The sequence below is a fragment of the Mixophyes fleayi genome, chromosome 3 (genome assembly GCF_038048845.1).
Source record: "Mixophyes fleayi isolate aMixFle1 chromosome 3, aMixFle1.hap1, whole genome shotgun sequence".
In the NCBI taxonomy this organism is placed as follows: Eukaryota; Metazoa; Chordata; class Amphibia; order Anura; family Limnodynastidae; genus Mixophyes; species Mixophyes fleayi.
In genome coordinates this window covers 253364820-253385933 of record NC_134404.1, presented here as the reverse complement: position 1 = coordinate 253385933, position 21114 = coordinate 253364820, and the positions used below count along the sequence as shown (strand labels likewise).

Sequence of the window (21114 nt, the reverse complement as noted above, 5' to 3'; positions counted from 1 at the left end):
CAAATTTGCAAGGAACCTCCACTGTTGCCCGCAGACACTCATTATTGTACCCCTGGTTTCGACTTTTGAGGTGATCCCGTTTGCCTAGTTTCAAGCAAGAGATTCACAAATGGAACTCTTCTCCAAGTGGAAAATATCCCACCTTTGTCTATTAAGCCAGAGGGTGCATCACTCACTCCTTTGGTGGCTGAGGAGGGAGAACCTCTGCATAGGTTGCCTGTTCTCTACTTAGAAGTGATCTCTGGTGACTAAGTGGTAGAGAACTGGGAGGCAGACTTTCTGAGCAGGCAGACAGTTTACCCAGGGGAATGGTCTCTTCAGCCAGAGGTCTTTCTCCAGATTGTGAATGTCACGAATCAATGTAGAAATACAGCTAAGTAGCCATGAATAAGGTGAAAAAACATACAAGTTTATTGCTGAAGAGTCTGAACAGATGATGTAATAATGGTCTTGCAGAAATTAACAGGTATACAGCAGTTTCAGGTAAACAGCAGGTGTGAAAAGATTCCAGGCAGCAAGTACAGGGAAATGCACAGGAAAGTACCAGGTTCACAGATGAAACAGGTCAGCAGAATGTATGTTGAGATTCCAATGCAGCATAATCACAGGAGAAAAGCAGGAGGAAGAAACCACAGGGTGTAACATCAATAACCAGCAATGAATGCTGGGAGAGACAGGTATATATAGGGGAGATGAGAACACACCCAGGCTTGTACGCAAAGATCCTGGGACACAGACATCCTCACCATGCCAGTGCATTAGTAGTCATGGCATCTGCCTCTCAGATCAGATTTGAACCCTTTGTTGAAAGAGAATTAAAATTTCTGACCTGTAAGACTGTTTTACTTTTAGCCATTTCAATATATAGTGTATAGGTGTGTCCTTCAGACCAGGCCTTCCTTTCAACCTAAAGTGATTTCTAATTTTCACCTTAACCAAGATATAGGGATTTGGTCTTGGTCCACCACAGGTCTCCAGGGGAAGAGGGCCCTCTTCAATATCTGGATGTGGCCAGGGTTTTGAGAACTTATATTCAAAGGACTCACGATATTCACAAAACAAAGTCTTTTGATCTTGTATGAGCCCCATAAGAAAGATTGGTCAGTACGGCATGGGGTCTCGACGGAGCAGCTTTGTCGGATTGGCCCCTGGTGCACCGTTCACACATTTTACTAAATTTTGTAGGTTTAATGTGTTTGCATCTAAGGATGCCAGTTTCAGGAGGAAGCTCCGCACCGCCTCTACTAAGCATAAATCCCACTAATTGGATGGCAGAGAAAATAACATTTTATACTTGCGTTAAAGTTTTTTCTCTTAATCCAATGGGGACACCGGATGCACACCCTTTTACGCTTTTCTTTTCTTCTCCTCTACTCTGTCACGTGTGGCTTAGGGTATAGGATAAACTCCATATATGTTTTCAAGTCAAAGTTTTAAAGTGCCCTCTCTCCTGACTGCACTCGATACCCCAATGTCCAGTGTCCCCAATGAATTAATAGAAAGGCATTTAATGTAAGTATAAAATCTTAGTATCATTGATTTGCAAGGCCCCAGAGTGCTTCACAGTATCGGACAGTGGGAAACACAGGACATAGAACAGGGACATACAAGGTAGACAAAATTAATAGAGATGCAAAAGGTAGGGAGGGGGGTGCTCATGAGAGTTCTAACATTCTATTTGGAGGAGGGCATAGCTGAAACAAGAGGAACGAGTGTGGCTTAGAGTGGAGATTGGGATAGTGTGTGGGTACTATAAGTGGGAGTAGGGTAAACTCTAATAAAGGGATTTGTTTTCAGAAAGTAATTTAAAGATTTGAAGGCTGTGAGAGAGTCTGATCAGGTGCAGTGAGGTGGTTATGAGAGAGGAGGTGCAGGTCAGAGGGAGAGTATTTTGAGTTGAGATTTGTATGAAGGGGTGGTGGTGTGGGGTTCTGTAGGTAAGGGTGAGTAATTTGATTCAGACTTTAAAGTGTTCAGAAAAATGTATTTAAATAACAGTTTTTCAATTGGGATTCCATTTTTTTTATCCTTATTTACTTTTACCACTGTTGTTTCACCAGTATCATCTGAAACAGTAGTATCAGTAATATCATTAATAGTAGCATTATTTTTCATCTCATATTATTATTTTTTTCCTTAAACTCACCAGATGTATTTACTATATACTGAGCTTAATAAAGAAATAAATAAACTTTATTCTAGTAAACTTAAATAAAAGAAAAAGAAATATATATGTCTGTGCAAAGCTAAATCTACAATTCAACACAGCATTCACATCTTCTGAGAGATCATAGTTATTGCTTCTCTTTCTCCTCTAGTATGTTTCCCTTGGTAGAGATGTCCTCGGCATTCACTTAATTTGTAGTGAAGAATATTGGTGTTTTATAATCAGGGACCATCTTCCTTTTCTTAATCTTGTTTCCATACCTTTATGAGATATAATGATAACCCTGAACGCTTACGCTGTAAAATGATTAGCCACTTCATCTCCACTTGATAAACATGCTGTGGAGGATGATTAATATTATTATTCGCCGCAAGACTTCTTCCAGCTCCATATAGTCAGTGGGTCTAAAGATGAAAACGACCATACGCTTCCTCTCTGCAAACAACCTGCTGGATCATCTTCAGTCTGGCTTTCATTCTCAACATTCTCAACATTCTCAACGTTGACTAAGGTTGTCAATGATCTGATTACTTCTAAAACTAAACGCCATTACTCTCTCATAATTCTCCTGGATCTCTCGGCTGAATTTGACACCGTTGACCACTCTCTTCTTATACAAACGCTGCAAACCCTAGGTCTTCAAGACACTGTTCTATCCTGGTTCTCATCCTACCTTCTAATTGCTCTTTCACTGTTAATTTCTCTGGGGCCACCTCTGCTCCGCTTACTTCATCAGTTGGAGTACCGCAAGGCTCAGTGCTAGGTCCTCTGCTGTTCTCTATCTATACCGCTTCTCTTGGAAATCTAATAAGTTCCTTTGGATTTCAGTATCATCTCTATGCGGATGATACCCAAATTTATCTATCCTCTCCTGATCTCTCGACATCTGTGTTGTCCCGTGTAACTGATTGTCTTTCTGCCATTTTATCTTGGATGTCCTCTCACCAACTCAAACTTAATCTTTTTAAAACGGAGTTAATAATATTTCCACCCACCAATAAAAGCATACCTGACATTTCTATTTCTGTTGATAACATGACCATAAATCCCACCCCACAAGCTCGCTGCCTAGGTGTAATCCTCGACTCACACCTATCCTTTGTTCCCCACATTGACTCTATATCTAAATCATGTTATATACTTCTAAAAACATTTCCAGAATTCGCACATATCTCACACAAGACACTGCAAAAACCTTAATTCATGCACTTATCTCCCGCATTGACTATTGCAGTTCCCTCCTTATTGATCTTCCCCAAAACAGACTCAAACCCCTACAATCTATTTTGCATGCAGCGGCAAAATTGATTTTCCTTGCAAATCATTATTCCTCTGCTGAATCACTCTGTATGTCTCTACACTGGTTGCCTGTTTGCTACAGAATCCAATATAAAATACTTTTACTAACCTACAAGGCCATCAACAAAGCTGCACCAACATACATCTCCTCTCTTGTCTCAAAATATCTCCCAACTCGGCAACTCCGTTCTGCACAAAAACTGCGTCTCTCATCCACCCTCATTACATCCTCCCATTCTCGGTTACAGGACTTATTTTGGGCTGCACCCACTATATGGAATTCTCTCCCTCGCACAATAAGACTCTCCTCTGGTCTACAAACTTTCAAGCGTTCTCTGAAAACCCACCTCTTCAGACAAGCTTATAATATTCCTCAAACACCCTATTAACCTCACTACATTACCCTATTACCATCCGTTATACAATTTCACACAAGACAACTACCACATGACCAACATTGTTGTGTGACGGGATCATTTAGCTTATGAGTCACTTTTACCTTCTGCAGTCTGGCTAGACCATAATGCAAAATGTAGACTTAACCTCATGTATCAAACTCCCATTGTTCCATAGATTGTAACCTTGTGAGCATGGCCTTTCCACCTCTTTGTCTGTTTTACCCAGTTTGTTTATTAGTTTACTGTGTTTGTCCCCAATTGTAAAGCGCCACGGAATATGTTGGCGCTATATAAATAAATGATGATGATGATGGTGAAGACCGATAACATGACATAGTGTGATGTGACATAACATGACGTATTATAAATATTACATGACAATAAGACATGATGCACACTTGTAAAAAAAATCAGCTTATATTGAATAATATCTGCCAAGAATTTATAATAATTATGACTCATAGCTGTTTTGTATTTGTTTTTTTAATTTCATCTGATCAGGTATAAACCTGATTCAGATGGTAATCCTCTGCATTTCTCTGAAATTTTGCAAGCTTTCCTGCGGTAACCTCAAATTTCAGTCTTTCTAGACTCAGATCTTGATGTGTACAAACAGCATTAAAATACAGTTCAGGTATTTTATTTTTGAGTAACTCTTGTGCAATATATAATTGTAAACTACTTATGTTCGCATCAATCATTGCATAGATAAGAGTCTCATACAATAGAGGCAAAAAAACTATGTTACCCTTTAAAACAGCTGGAGTTAAAACCATAGGGTGCTGGTAACAGAGTACAGGACCCATTTTATCTGTTTATCTGTATGAGCAAACCTTTGTGCCAGAGCCCTCAAAAACACCCCTTCCATCCAAGACACGTCAGGTGAGTCAATGCAAGTAATGAATATGCAGCTGTGCACTGTAGCTGTACCATATATAAGATATATGTGGGCATGTATGTGTGTGTGTGTGTGTGTGTATATATATGTGTGTATATATATATATATATATATATATATATATATATACATACATATACAGTCAGGTCCATAAATATTGGGACATCGACACAATTCTCATATTTTAGGCTCTATACACCACCACAATGGATTTGATATGAAACTAACAAGATGTGCTTTAACTGCAGACTTTCAGCTTTAATTTGAGGGTATTTACATCCAAATCAGGTGAACGGTGTAGAAATTACAAAGGTTTCAATATGTGCCTCCCACTTTTTAAGGGACCAAAAGTAATGGGACAATCGACTCCAAAGCTATTTCATGGACATGTGTGGGCTATTCCCTCGTTATTTCATCATCAATTAAGCAGGTAAAAGGTCTAGAGTTAATTCTAGGTGTGACATTTGCATTTGAAATCTGTTGCTGTCGACTCTCAATATGAGATCCAAAGATCTGTCACTATCAGTGAAGCAAGCCATCATTAGGCTGAAAAATCATAACAAACCCATCAGAGAGATAGCAAAAACATTAGGTGTGACCAAATCAAGTGTTTGGAACATTTTTAAAAAGAAAGAACGCACCGGAGAGCTCAGCAACACCAAAAGACCCGGAAGACCACGGAAAACAACTGTGGTGGATGACAGAAGAATTTTTTCCCTGGTGAAGAAAAACCCCTTCACAACAGTTTGCCAAATTTAAGAACACTCTCCAGGAGGTAGGTGTATATGTGTCAAAGTTAACAATCAAGAGAAGACTTCACAAGAGTGAATATAGAGGGTTCACCACAAGATGTAAACCATTTGTGAGCCACAAAAACAGGAAGACCAGATTAGAGTTTGGCAAACAACATCTTAAAAAAGCCATTACAGTTCTGGAACAACATCCTATGGTCAGATGAGACAAAGATCAACTTGTACCAGAATGATGGGAAGAGAAGAGTATGGAGAAGGAAAGGAACTGCTCATGATACAAAACATACCACCTCATCAGTGAAGCATGGTGGTGGGGTAGTGTCATGGCGTGGGCATGTATGGCTGCCAATGGAACTGGTTCCCTTGTATTTCTTGATGATGTGACTGCTGACAAAAGCAGCAGGATGAATTCTGAAGTGTTTCGGGCAATATTAGCTTCTCATATTCAGTCAAATGCTTCAGAACTCATTGGACGGTGCTTCACAGTGCAGATGGACAATGAACCGAAGCATACTGCAAAAGCAACCAAAGAGTTTTTTTTTTTTTTGGTTTTTTTTTATAACTTTTTATTAGAAACATCTTTTCCCATAGAAAATGCATTACAGAATCTTGAGAGGTTAAACAGAAATAGATAACACGTGTTTACATACAATAGGTTCTCTCGCACTTGGGAGATAAATGTATATTTATCTACCTAATACTGCAAAGATGTTATTTTAACTTTTCAAGTTTGAAGGATATAAAGGGGGGGGGGGGTTATACAGGGACCAAAGGGAAGGAGGGGGGGGTGGGTAAATGATTCACGCATCCAGTAAGAGAACAAGTATGCTTGCTTAGGAATATCTTTCCATGTCTAGATTCCACTAGAACTGGAGTGGAGATTGATTGTAATATATGGCCCATGGGGTCCAAATTTTGTAGAAGGAGACAGAGGAGCCCCTCAGCACACTAGTAATGTGTTCCATCTGGTAAGTGTGCCAGATACGACTGCAGACCATCTGGAGTGTTGGTGTTGTGGAGCTTTTCCAAGAGGCCGCTATTTGACATGTGGCAGCACTTATGATGTGCCTAAAGAGTTTGTGAGCAGATTTAGTGAGGTCTGGAATGGGTAGTGGCAGTAAGATGTGCTTAGGGTCAGGTGGTATGTGAGCATTTAGGATTGTTGAGGCTAGAGCAAGAACTGCTGCCCAGTATGGGCGGATCCCGGGACAGTCCCACCATATATGCATGAATGTTAACCAAAGAGTTTTTTAAGGCTAACAAGTGGAATGTTATGCAATGGCCAAGTCAATCACCTGACCTGAATCCGATTGAGCATACATTTCACATGATGAAGACAAAACTGAAGGGAAAATGCCCCAAGAACAAGCAGGAACTGAAGACATTTGCAGTAGAGGCCTGGCAGAGCATCTCCAGGGATGAAACCCAGCATCTGGTGATGTCTATGCGTTCCAGACTTCAGGCTGTAATTCTAACCACAAAAGGAGGAGCGCAAAGCACCAGGTACTTAAAAGTTGACAATTTATTAAATGACAACGATATAAAACAGGATAAACAAAAATAATCAAAAGCTTATAACATTTGTATTAAACAGCTGCATAGTAGACAGGCCTGACCTATTACATTATCAGGATACTTGGCCACAATTGAATGATATCTAGTACCGTAAAATAAAACTGGCAATGCCGTTCAGGGGATCCAACCCGCGGGTTTGCAGAATTAAAATGATTTTGATAATCTTGGAGCTAAATCAAAGGTCAAAAAAAGCCACTTGTATCAATATTCCAAATTTAAAATCACTGTTTGGATGTTATCTTTTACCCACATGAGTACAGCTGGTTAATGGCAATTAGCCGGACAAGGAGGTGGCTTGATACGATATGCAATTAGAACATCCCCCGTAGGGTGCAATCGAACATAAGAGAAACAAGTTAGTGTTGTGGTTTGGGACGTTACCGGTGATAGTATTTCCAGGTCTAGTATCGGTAATCACATTGCTCGTGATCTATAACAGTGCCCAATAGAACTAGATTTTGTAGGCACTAGGAAAGTACATACGTATATACTTAACTTCACTTTGCAAATTCATGGATATCGAATCCCGATGTAAAGCAATTCGAAAGGCTCCAGCAGATATGATTGACAGTCAGCGGAAAGAAACCCAGCATAGATCCCAAATCCACTTTTAGTGGTAGGCTGGCCAGCACCTGATAAGGGTTTTGAGATATATCAATCCTTACTAACGCGTTTCCCGGCGTCCTGCCGCTTCATCAGAGGTAAGTAAAATGATTAGATCCAGCCGCGCTGGTTAAAGTACTGAGAAATAGTCACATGAAGTAAGTCACATGGTCAACAGCTGACCTTGCAAAGATTTCCGGCTCATTAACCATCAGTATCGGAGATATCCCGACTTTGTATTGTGAATCACGTGATCGTCTTTAAAATTAGGCTTTTTTCCGAATAAGGTTTCGGTTTGCAGGAGATCGTGACTTTCCGTGATGAATGACAGCGTGTCGGCTGCTTCCGGATGTTTAATTTGCAAAGTGAAGTTAAGTATATACGTATGTACTTTCCTAGTGCCTACAAAATCTAGTTCTATTGGGCACTGTTATAGATCACGAGCAATGTGATTACCGATACTAGACCTGGAAATACTATCACCGGTAACACCCAAACCACAACACTAACTTGTTTCTCTGATGTTCGATTGCACCCTACGGGGGATGTTCTAATTGCATATCGTGTCAAGCCAACTCCTTGTCCGGCTAATTGCCATTAACCAGCTGGACTCATGTGGGTAAAAGATAACATCCAAACGGTGATTTTAAATTTGGAATATTGATACAAGTGGCTTTTTGTGACCTTCAATTTAGCTCCAAGATTATCAAAATCATTTTAATCCTGCAAACCCGCGGGTTGGATCCCCTGAACGGCATTGCCAGTTTTATTTTACGGTACTAGATATCATTCAATTGTGGCCAAGTATCCTGATAATGTAATAGGTCAGGCCTGTCTACTATGCAGCTGTTTAATACAAATGTTATAAGCTTTTGATTATTTTTGTTTATCCTGTTTTATATCGTTGTCATTTAATAAATTGTCAACTTTTAAGTACCTGGTGCTTTGCGCTCCTCCTTTTGTGGTTAGATTTATCTTTTGTTGGACAGATCCAGATTCTGTCATAGAGGAGCAGCAGCACAAGGTATTTTGTAAGGGTGATTGCAGCGCCTAACATTTGTTCAGGCTGTAATTGACTGCAAAGGATTTGCAACAAAGTATTAAAAAGTGAAAGTTTGATGTAGGATTGTTTAGTTTGTCCCATTACTTTTGGTCCCTTAAATAGTGGGAGGCACATATAGAAACCGTTGTAATTCCTACACCATTCACCTGATTTGGATGTAAATACCCTCAAATTAAAGCTGAAAGTCTGCAGTTGAAGCACATCTTGTTTGTTTCATTTCCAATCCATTGTGGTGGTGTATAGAGCCCAAAATATGAGAATTGTGACGATGTCCCAATATTTATGGACCTGACTGTGTGTGTGTGTGTTTATATATATATATATATATATATATATATATATATATGTATATATTTATATATATATATTTATATATTTATATATATATATGTATATGTATATATATATGTATACACACATATATATATGGTAATAACTAGATGTATGTCCATGTATGAATGGTACCATTGATTTGCTCTGTCATGTTTGAATAATCACATGTTTGAATTCCTTATTTACTGTCTTTACATTTTCAGTTGGTGGTGGTAGTGACTTGAGACTTTGGACTGTGAACGGTGATCTTATTGGACATGTACATTGTAGAGAGATAATTTGCTCTGTTGCATTTTCTAACCAACCTGAGGGAGTGTCTGTCAATGTAGTTGCTGGAGGACTTGAAAATGGTATTGTTCGGTAAGAGCTTTAATATATCTTTATGGTTTAAAAAAATTGCAGTGGAGTGAGGGCAAGATTGTGGTTGGCCAATGGGTACCCCTTGCAGACGAGAAAAAGTAATTCTAATAAGAGGACAATGCATCCATCCATTACACCACTGAACAGTGCAGTCACTGTATTTAGAATCTATGGGGTCTGTTTATGACCCACCGCAGAATGGCCACTTTCATTTTTATCCGTTATCAACGCTTATTGCAGTAATAAGGGATGAAGTTTTGTGCCTATTTATTAAAAAGTCATGCCAAGACATCACATGTGAGAATCTGTCCCGGTGATGACTATCTGCCATTGAAAATTCCAGGTTCTGACTGAGAGTGTGTACAAAGCATGCGCAACATTAGTTCAGCAAATAAACTGATTCAGCTTTGCGAAGGGAGGAGCATCCAGGCTGCTGCCGGGGTATCCCAAAATCACTGTCCTGCATTACTCTCCCCATAGAACAGAACGCATGCGAATGGTTTATGGCTTGATAGATAGGCCACCATGTGTCTGTGCAGTGGCTCAGACTTGCCCGTGTTAGCAATTTTATCTATCTGACATCAGGAGAGCACAGTCAATATTATTATGCAAGAGGGCATTTCTCTCGTTCAGCATGAGTTGCTACTTCTACATTCCTTCTTATAAAACTCTGTAAATATGTGAGAGTGTGCTGCAGTACTCACGGATGCTTCGTCACCTAGCCCCCCTCCTAGGACAGATATGGCCTGCTGTCCACTGGAAGATTCAAAATATTATCTTGTTTCTACAACAGCTTTCTTTACAAACCATATAAACTGGAAATAATGTATTGCATTATATTACTATATTCTTCTTGACTATTTTGAGAAGGCTAGTCAAAGCAGAAAACTATTCTAAATATATAAATTCAGTGGCTACACCAGTGCTTCTTGGATTACTATGCAAAATGGGCCATGCCTTCTCCTCTTACATTGTTACCTGCCCAATTACAGTACAATATAGTAGGTGTACAAGTGTTAAAAAGAAACCTGTTATATCCTTGTTAGTTCTGACCTTGTGCTAAATTGCTGTTTAACAGTGCTGTGGTAATGAGTATGATTCCCAACCAGAGCCCTATCTGTGTGGAGTCTGCATGTTCTCCCCGTGCTTGCTTGGGTTTCCTCCCACCCTGTGCTTTTGTGCCACAGAATCTAGACTCTATGCTTCAATAGGGCAGGTATTGATGTGAATAAAAAATATTCTTTCTGCGCAATTTGGTGGCACTATATAAATAAATGATAAAAAAATGAATACAATTAAAAATATATGAAGTAATTAGATCAAGCCAGGCTCCTACAGTAGTAAACATACATTTCAGCTGTGTTAAGCAGTATCAAGCCCAGTGCTTGAAAGAGAGCCTTACATTTTACCATTAGAATATACAGCAAGGTGTACTCCAGCCTTAGAGTGTAGGGTGAGTGTGTAACCGACGATTGTTTCATAACGTTAACTCACTTTGTCAAGTACAGCTTACACTACCCATTTCCTTTTGCATCAACCATAAGGATGCCCTTAAAACAATGGAATACTGCTTCTGTGATACATTGTCTGTGTAATGTATGATTAGAGTTCATATTATTTGGCAATGTATTTTGTATTTGATTATTTGTGGCTATGGGCAATCCTGCGGCCCCTGCAGTACCACTTTTTGTTAGTATTTTGGGAAGAAATGGCTAGATTTCCACACATAATGTCACAAATTTTTGCAATTTTTTTTCTTTAGAGACATACATTTATGATCTTTTGATGATAAGGGAGGAAGGTGATTATACCGTTTATGAGTTTGTTAAAATTTTGAATAAGAATGATTTACATATGAAGTCCGAGTAAGGTATGGGGTTCCACACAAAAGAGTGAAATAGACAGCAAAATAGAAAATTTTACAAATGAAAATAAGTCATCCAAATTTGTTGAGTTTATTGTTCTGGAAATAAGGAGACATTGAAATCTTTTTTGTTTTTGTTTTTTAAAAAAGGCAAGCTGTGTCTTTTTAGACTCCTTGCTATAGAAAAGCTGGGATTTAAGTAATATGATGAGGTGCTTCTTAAATTAGGTAGAAGTGCAGTTAAATTTTTTTTATCTGTGTGAGTATTTATTCGGGTTAGAGACTACTTTTGATGTTTTCATATTTATGATATGATTTGGGGTTGTGTATTTTATTGCAGTAGGGTATAGAGATAAGGTATATCGATATGAAGGAATCTACCATAACGTTTTATTATGGAAGCTTAATATGCTGATTGACTGCCTCAATATTTTGCTAAAATAAAAAATAGGATTAACATATATATCCAATAAAAGTAGACATTTAATTTAACAAGAAAATATGGAGAAACATTATCTTAAGAAAAATTATAAAATAAATCCCAGGCATTTCTTGTAGCATTCTTTGCAAAACAGGTAAATATCATCAATCAAATGTAAACATTATATTACCATTCATATGAACAAAATGAATGTAACATAGCATTAAGGATTAATGTGGTTTGCTACTTTTTGTTATAGGTTATGGAGTACTTGGGATTTGAAACCAGTTCGAGAAATAACTTTCCCAAAATCCAATAAGCCAATTATAAGGTAATACACTATTTTGGTGAAAACAAAAAAAATGTCTGCCTTCAGTGGATTTCTTTCTATGTCATGAAACATTACAATTCAGTCAAATAATTTATTGCCACAAATGCACATTTTAAAACCTAAATCTGAAGTTGTTGTGTAAAACTAATAATGTAAAGTACCATCAATTAAAAAAATCATGGTTTTAAATGAAAACTATATAGGGTGTATTCAGTTAGCAGCGGAGTGCCCCTGGATTGGTTGTGAAGGCACTCAACAGCTATGTATCATCACAGATTTATCTTTGCCCCCCCATAGTGGTGCGAGGAGAAATCTGCAATGTTTAGGTACCTGAAAATGTGCACAGCCTCAATGTTTGTATACTGATCGTATGCAGTTGACTTCTCACCTTAACATTAAATAGGATAATTTTCACATTTCCTGTTCCTGCTATCTTGCAGTTCTCAGTTAGAGTTTGTGGGTTCTTGCTGGATTTTATTACAAATCTGTCCTGTGTTTGCGATACCTAATGAACTCCCTGATACATTATACATCACCTACACATTCACAAGTAACCTGTCTATTTGGAATTAGCTTTCAAATTTTGTATACTTATTTAACCATATATTGTTAATGCCACATTTGTTTGGGTACTAACCTACAAAGATAGCTATATTTGTGGTATCAGGTCAGGAAAGTAAACTTATTACTATAACAACGAGTGAATGCACAATATTAAGACCCATGTGAAGTTTTAAAATTTGTGGTCACTGAAACAAAACTCCTTTACTATTTGGTCTTTTTATTGACACTTTTAGCCAATTTGATTTATGGTTTTCAATCTTTGAATGAAAGATTGACAAAACTTTTGTTTTCTAAAAAGCAGTGCATCAGTGTTTGTAGAACAGTTCACAGTTTTGTTCATTATGTGTTTCAATAAAAAAAATAATATTTTTTTGTTTTCTTTCCCCCCCAGAAATATATTAATTATTCATTTTACTGATATTAGTATTTGGCAGGCTACTAAATCAATAAAGTACCAATAGTGGGTACAGAATTGTTATCATAGCTTCTAAATACCATTTGTCTGCACTTTTCAGTAGATTAGATTTGTTGGGTTTGTTTTGTGGAAATTATATGTTAAGCAGCAAATCTTGTATATCATTCAATACATGTTACTCCAGTTAACTTGCCCCTTTTCTGCTAACAAAATCTTTTTCCTTTCAGCCTTACTTTTTCCTGTGACGGCCATCATCTCTATACAGCAAACAGTGAAGGAACAGTGATTGGCTGGTGTCGCAAGGACCAACAACGCCTGAAATTGCCCATGTTTTATTCATTCCTCAGCAACTATGCAGCTTGTTAATAATACGAATGTTAAAATCTTGCTATATTTTCTGATAAAATACATGCTTCCATATCCACATATTAGTACTCTTTTACAGGGGACATTTGCTCAAATTATATTTTTTAATATGTAATGTAAAATTAAATATAGTTGAATTGCAGCATATTCCTTAATATTTATTTTTTTCAGCATTGCCTGTACCAGTATGGTAAAGTATCTAGATATCACTGTAGTGTCAAAATTGATTCTTTAAAGACAGTTGTCCACTTTAAGACAACCACAGTTATGTCTATCTCTGCACCCTGTGTAGCAAATCTGGACAGGTTTATTCCAGACCCCTTGTAACTTAAAGCCATTCTAGTATGGGCAGTGTGTTGTTCCCACATGGAAATAGGGTTGCGCATGCTGTGTGCTGATGTATGCCCAGGAACACCATAATGGTGATTTGGATAAATGGGAGAGACAGAGAACAGATGTTTGGTGGGTGATGGGCTGTGACTGCAGTACACATCAGATGCATACTGCATATGACCACAGTGACAAGCTGTTCAGGCTCAGTGTGCTGGGATTGGTCGTGCAGAGTTAACAGGAAAGAAGGGGACAGCATCACGGAGTATTTTAAAGCATTTATTGCTGTCTGAGAGATGAAGCAATAGGTACATTTTTCGCTAATGAATGGGTTCATTTTTGTCAGATTGAAATATATATATATATATATATATATATATATATATATATATATATATATATATATATATATATATATATATGTGTGTGTGTATGTATGTATATTTTTTTTTTTACATCTGTGCAGTATTTTGTGTTTCTGAGTAAGCTACTTGGGTCTCACATAGACTCTGTTGTTGATTCCCGACCCCAGGAGGTTATCACTTGTTGTGAAGCAGGGATTATAAATACAGGCTGGAATAGGTGGAGTAGCATAGGGACAGTTACCAGAACTGCAGCTGAACTGTAAATTCAGGATTCCTGCAATGTGTGTTGGGTAAAAATATATTGTTTAAAAACATGTGTCTATTAACATATGTTGCATTGAAACCTTAATATACAGCTTGCTATATTACCAGACTTATTAGTGTTTTCAAGCAGCTACAAAGTAACTTGTTGCACAGAAAAAAAAAAAAAAACAGGAGAGAAATTTCTGGCTTCTAAAATTGAAGGATTCTGGGTAATATACCAGTGCGCCAACATATAAAACAAAGAGAATAAAATCATAAATATTAGCATAGAAGCAAGGTCTACTGTGAAATGTGCATACACAGTTCAGGAAAGCCAGCATTCTAGTCTCTAGTTGTCTAAGCACCATGGGAGATGGCGGTACTAGACACCCCCCTAGCTGGTACTAGACACAACCTTCCAGCAGCACACCATGGCGCAGTGTGTCTCTCTCCAGACTTCCCTGGGTGCACACCCCAATGAAATGTGCTGCGCACGCCTATGCAAGTAAAAAAAATCTTTTTTTGAGAGAAGAATCCCCTGGGCTATGAGAAGGTACTATATTCCATATATATTTTTGTTTTGTTTTTTTACAGATATGTGCAGAATTTTTAGATGATGCATTTGTTAGCTCCTTTAAGAAGTGTGCATTATTTATTGATTTATTTTTATTCAACTGATTGCACATCTGAAATGACTGTAAACCATATGCAGCCCAACCACTTTTGAGATTAAAGACTATAAAACGGCAAGCAATCCGCTTTATGTAAATTGTAAATTGCACTGTCATGGATAATAAAGATATGCACCGATGATTGGATACAGATGAGCAAAAAAATATTTTATTTACTAAAACTAGAAAATTAGGATTCAATGAACCCATTTAGGTGGGGAGTGCTCACTCTGTACACGAGGGCACTCCCTGTGTCTGTCAGTGCTTTAGAGAGCACTGCTTGTACTTTATGAGCACTCACAGTGGGTTGAAAGCATCCTTAGTGCAATGCACTACAGAAGCATTGCTGGTGCCCCATGTATCAGGTCTTACTGTGTAACTTTATAGAAACGTTTTAGGATTTTTATGTCATAATATTTGTTTGCTTTGTTGTATTGGTTTATTTTATAATCCATTAAGTGTTGTTGTTTTGTCTTAGGTTTGTATTTTGCACTATAATAGCTGACATGTTAGAGTTTTTGTGGTTTATATCCTCCAATTTTGTAAGGGATCCCTTATTTGGCCTACTTTAGCTTGTTGACTTATACATGCTTTCTTTCAGTTTTCACTACGTATCTTGCTTTATCGTACTCGCTTATTTATGTGCTTTCCAGCAAGACCTGTCTTAATGCAGGCAGTTTTTTTTTATCTTATTGCACTAGGACACAACACAACTGTTCTAGTCTATCCACTGGATACAGTTAGGCTAAGTACACACTACCAAAAATGTCTCCCTGTGCGTTATTGTTAACCACTGAAAGTGAAGATCAGCAAGCTGATTCCTGTGTACAGACTATTGACATTTTACACAATTTAGCATCAGATTTGTGCTCTTCAACTGTCATAACTATCAGCTGAATAGATCGTGACCCTGCACATTCCATAGAGATCTGCCTACACTGCTGGTTGTGAGTGCATTCACACTGCCGAATTGGAACAACATTGTTCCATTGTTTACTGAGATTTTTAGTCTGTTTCTAAAATCAGATTAAACGATTCAATGTGCTTTGGAACGATAATTGTTCATAATTGGAGCATACACATTAATGCAATATCTGGTTGAATGGTCGTTTATCGTGTGATTGGCCTGATAATCAAGTGAAAAACCTGTAGTGTGTTCTCAGCCTTATAGACACAAAGCAGCTCTCTGATGTGTTCACGGACAGCAACCTTTGTCTTGGAGATATATATGCTTTGCTGAAAATTACAGAGGTGAGCCAGAAAAATAAAGCAAGGTGTCAAGTGAATGCTGTAGGAGCTAAAGTCACCTGAAAGTGGGCAAACACTTTATAATAAGTCTTCTTGTTCAGTATGTTTTCAGAAATTGCTGTGCTACATTTCTAAAATGTTCTACCAATAAAGGACCTATAGCTGTTATCTACAAGTTGTAGTTTGTGAATAATTCTGAATGTCTATATTTACTTGCTTCCACAATACTATTTTTATTTTTTGCTTTTTTAAGAAAGTACCCCTTTGTGTCAAAAAATAATATTGGCCCTGAAATAACCATTTTAAATGTCTCACTCACTAAAATATTTGTTGTTGGTAAAATTTACAATCTACATTTTGAGAGAAAAATAAGGAAACGAATAATCATAAAATCAACATTGCCAATTTTTATCTAGTCAACAAAGTTTAGTTGGCTTCTTGGTCCTTCAACTGAGCAAACACCCCAAATGAAACCAATGACAAATTGTTTTTGTTATAGCTGCCTACCAGATTAAAGTTGTGATAACTTCCACAAGCCCCTTTTTCAGTATTTTCAAAAGTTGAACAAGTAAATCCTATTCCTAAGAATTCTGAGCAGAGAAAAAGAAATTTCCCCCTTAATACCTGTTTGCAAGCCAATTTGTCCTTGAACACTGCCTTTCTAGCATAGCTAGAGACAGAGAAATGGAACCAGAGTTGTAGATAGCCTGTTTTTAATCTGGTAAGTTATCAGTGCTAGGATGTGGGTCAATGGCTGCGCAGTATAGGGCTTGGAGAGTGCCTAAACAGATCACCTTATAATGTTTATAGTGAGGTGGGTTAGACATAATCTGCAGGTCAGTAGAATTGAGTAGTAGTAAAGAACAATTTTATACCTGAAAGGTTCTACTTCAAAAAAATGCAAGCAAAAATTGGCATTGAAACGTATTTTTATTGGTTCTGTAGGTCGATGCTGGTTGTTATTCATGACTTCATAGCTAATTTATACCTTGAATTTTAAGAAGGACATTGCTTTGTTCACTTACCTTGAAATTCACTTCCAATTAATTAATTAAGGCCAGTATATCTCCATAAAGCACGGGGCATGTTTAGTCTTAAAAAAAAGAAAGAAAAAAAATGTATCAATTGGATAATGGATATCAAAAAAATACAAATGTATTTACATGAAAAGCAAAACAATCAAGCAAACACTAAAGCAAAAAGGTACTTGAATCTGGGTATACCAATAACTTGCAACCCACCTCTTTTGGATTTGCATCCACCTTTAATCCCCAAATCACAAAGCACAAATACCACAATTGGAACTAATATTTTAACAATAACAATGTATAGTTTATACAGTTACAAAGTCCACATGTAAAATTGTCTTCTGAAGCTTTGCAAAATGAAGGTTTCACTCTTTGTTCCGATATCCAATCCTCCAAACATATATTGTTTAACCAGTGTAAATTCAATAAAACAATTTATACAATAATATCAGTGAATAAAGTTTATTCTAGATCATCAGCAGCAGCTATTTATATAGCACCACTAATTCCGCAGCGCTGTACTCACATCAGTCCCTGCCCCATTGGAGCCTACAGTCTAAATTCCCTAACATACACAGAGAGAGACTAGGGTCAATTTAATAGCAGCCAATTAAGCTACTAGTATGTTTTTGGAATGTGGGAGGAAACCATTACAAACAGGGGGGGGGGGGGAACATACAAACTCCACACAGTTAAGGCCATGTCAGGAATCAAACTCTTAACCCCAGTGTTGTTAGGCAGAAGTGTTAACCCCTAAGTCACCTTGCTGCCCAATATAGTCAAACACTTCAGTATCTCCAATTATAAGCGTGTTGGAACACAAATCAAGTATTTATGGGAGAGACATTTTCCTTCCACTTTAACACACTTACTAGAGTGTAGATGTATAAACGTCTGTAGGGAGGTTCCTTTGAAGGTTTTTCCAAAAGTTACAATGCTTTTTTATTTCCATTCTCCCACAATGTTCCACCAGATGCCAAGTAATGATAAAGAACAATATGTAGTGTAATATGTAACAACAAATCAAAACACTGTTGGGAAGCGCACTTTTTGCAAAAATAGTGAAATCCCAATAGTATTCCAAGTACATGGTAACGATTATGTATTTATAAATACCTATGTCACCTCTTCATCAGAGTGGTGATACCCTCATTGATTATGCACACGGTTTACATTCTTTCTAAATATGTAAATGATTTTCTTTTAAGCTTCCTTTATTCTGGTGAATTCAATCCTGCTGTTGTATATGGGATTTCTTGATTACATTTTACTGAATAATGAAGAAGAAATGCTGATGGTGCATTACCTTTTTCTTGCTCGTTTAAAAATCATGTTCAAAATACTTAAGAGATAGCTAAATATATCCCGGATACAAGATGAAAAAAAACCACATAAACGAAAGCCCTGTCTGATGGAAACTGCGGGAAGCCGTTAATTACTTTATAAGCTTTCCAGGATGGTGTACGATCCTCCATATGTATAATGCCCACTGTGACTAGATCACTTAGAAGTAACTTATTGTATAAATTTATATAAAGGAAATAGCACAGGGCGCTTTATTATATAATTGCCAATGCACTTATCTTTGATATTGTGTATATTTTGATGTAGGAAATCTTTATTTCTGAGACCAGGGGAGAATTTTTTTTTTCAGTTTTTTTACCTTGCTATAGGAAGTGCATTATTTCTGATGTGTGTGTGTGTGTGTGTGTATCTCTCTCTCTCTCTCTCTCTCTCTCTATATATATATATATATATATATATATATATATATATATATATATATATACATACATACATACACAATAAGCCTTTGTTTAGAAATTGTATATGCCTTGTTTGGGGTTTGCAACTTTTCTGTTGGAAGAAAGCACCCATGCTAATCTCATGTTTATTAGACCTTTTGATGTGAGTGTCCAATACCCCTTAAGGGAAAGGAAGGGGTAATTAGATTTGCTGTCAGATGTCCACTGTAAGATGCAGGAAATCACAGCAAGGTTTTAGGGTATCACAGATAAGCGTAAATATTGTTAGCTTTGCATTGCATGTAATTCCATGTTTGGATAAACAAATTGCATCTTGATTCTAAAAATAGCCTGTGAGGCTGTGTCTAAAACTGTACAAAAAGAGAGCCCTTGTAAACTGAAATGTATCATTCTGATGTTCCGTCTGACCTGACCACTGATGCCTTTAATCAGTGGAACTGTCCTTGTCATGACACTTGAGCGAAATAAACATCACTCTTTGCTTCAAGACCCTGCTTGACAACTTCTTTAATATTGCTGTATTCCTGTGACCTACAGATTAGACCCTAAATCTAATCTGTCCTCTAGCTGTTTCTGAGGATTGGACCCAGCTCTTCAGTACCACCGCTCTGCCACTACCCAGCAGCTCTGGCCAGTGTGATAGACCAGGGGGGAATCCATCCACAGTACCCTGATCCATGGTAAGCGGTCAGGGGTACCAGCCCAAGTGTACCAGCATGGGAGTACACTAGCAGTGACAGTTACCCAGAAGAAAAGTGGTTCTGGACTCCATAAAAGAGTCCAGTGGTGGCAACATAGACCCCCCTGCAGCGTATCCTGACTTAGACGATAGTGAGGGCTGCAGGGAAGAGTTCTCTCACTGGGAGGCATGAGGTGCCAGGCTGGCGGCAGCCTTCCAGCAATGAAGGTGGGGAATGTGACCTGGCATAAAGGATTGTTGTACCGTGTAGCTAGGAAGGTAGATGGGGATAGACCAGCCCAGGAACAAGTTCAACTGGTGGTACCATTTGGTTTTTCTGTTTAACCTTTTAATAGCAAATACCTTATTTCTGATATATATCTGATACAACCGGTCTTTGTTTTGAGGGCCTTTTGAATAACTTGGTGCATGGAAGCGCTTTGTTGTTCCTGTCTTTGGTAATCCGTATCCTGCCACTGTCTAAGGAAAGGATTTGTGTTGATTGGCAGCACGGTGGCATAGTGGTAGCACTTCTGCCTCACAGCACTGGGGTCATGAGTTCAATTCCTGACCATGGCCTTATCTGTGTGGAGTTTGTATGTTCTCCCTGTGTTTGCGTGGGTTTCCTCCGGGTGCTCCGGTTTCCTCCCACACTCCAAAAACATACTAGTAGGTTAATTGGCTACTATCAAAATTGACCCTAGTCTGTACCTGTCTGTCTCCCTCTCTCTCTCTCTCTCTCTCTGTCTGTCTGTCTGTGTGTGTGTGTGTGTGTGTGTGAGAGTGTGTGTCTATATCAGGAAATTTAGACTGTGAGCTCCAGTGGGGCAGGGACAGATGTGAATGAGCTCTCTGTACAGCGCTGCGGAATCAGTGGCGCTATATAAATAAATGGTGATGATGATGATGATTGGATCTTTTGATATGTGATGCCTTTTGAAGGCAGGAAGGGTTAATTAAGACCTTGTTACTAGATTTCCTGTGTCTAAAAACCAAGATACAAGACATCACTGGATTTGTAAGAGATCACAGACAAGTGTAAATATCGTTAGCTTTGCAATGCATGTAAATCTATGTTTTGGTAAGGCTAAAAATGGCCTGTATCCAAATCTGTGTACTGTCTTGTACACTCAAATGTATCTTTCAGATTTCATCTGACCTGAGCGCTGTTACCTTCAACCAGTGTTTGAGCAAATAAACATCACTTGCTTCATAGACCTGCTTGAAAATATCTTCCATGCTGAAAATACTGTGACCTACATATTAGACCCAAACTATAATCCGTTCTCCAGCTGATTCTCAGGTTGGATCCATCTCTCCGGTACCACCGCTCTGCCTGCTACCCATGCAGCCCCGGTCAGTGTGATTGGCCAAG

At 38.0% G+C, this 21114-nt stretch overlaps 1 protein-coding gene across 1 annotated transcript in view; it reads left to right on the top strand.

Annotated features, from left to right (window-relative positions):
* LYST (lysosomal trafficking regulator) overlaps positions 1-16441 on the top strand; it is a 461445-nt gene extending 445004 nt beyond the window's left edge. Inside the window, exons 49-51 of the mRNA XM_075200948.1 lie at positions 9292-9448; positions 11993-12064; positions 13271-16441. Coding sequence (XP_075057049.1) covers positions 9292-9448; positions 11993-12064; positions 13271-13409 — 368 coding nt within the window. The 3' untranslated portion in view covers positions 13410-16441. The remainder of the gene's footprint in view (positions 1-9291; positions 9449-11992; positions 12065-13270) is intronic.
* The last annotated feature ends 4673 nt before the right edge of the window (positions 16442-21114 follow it).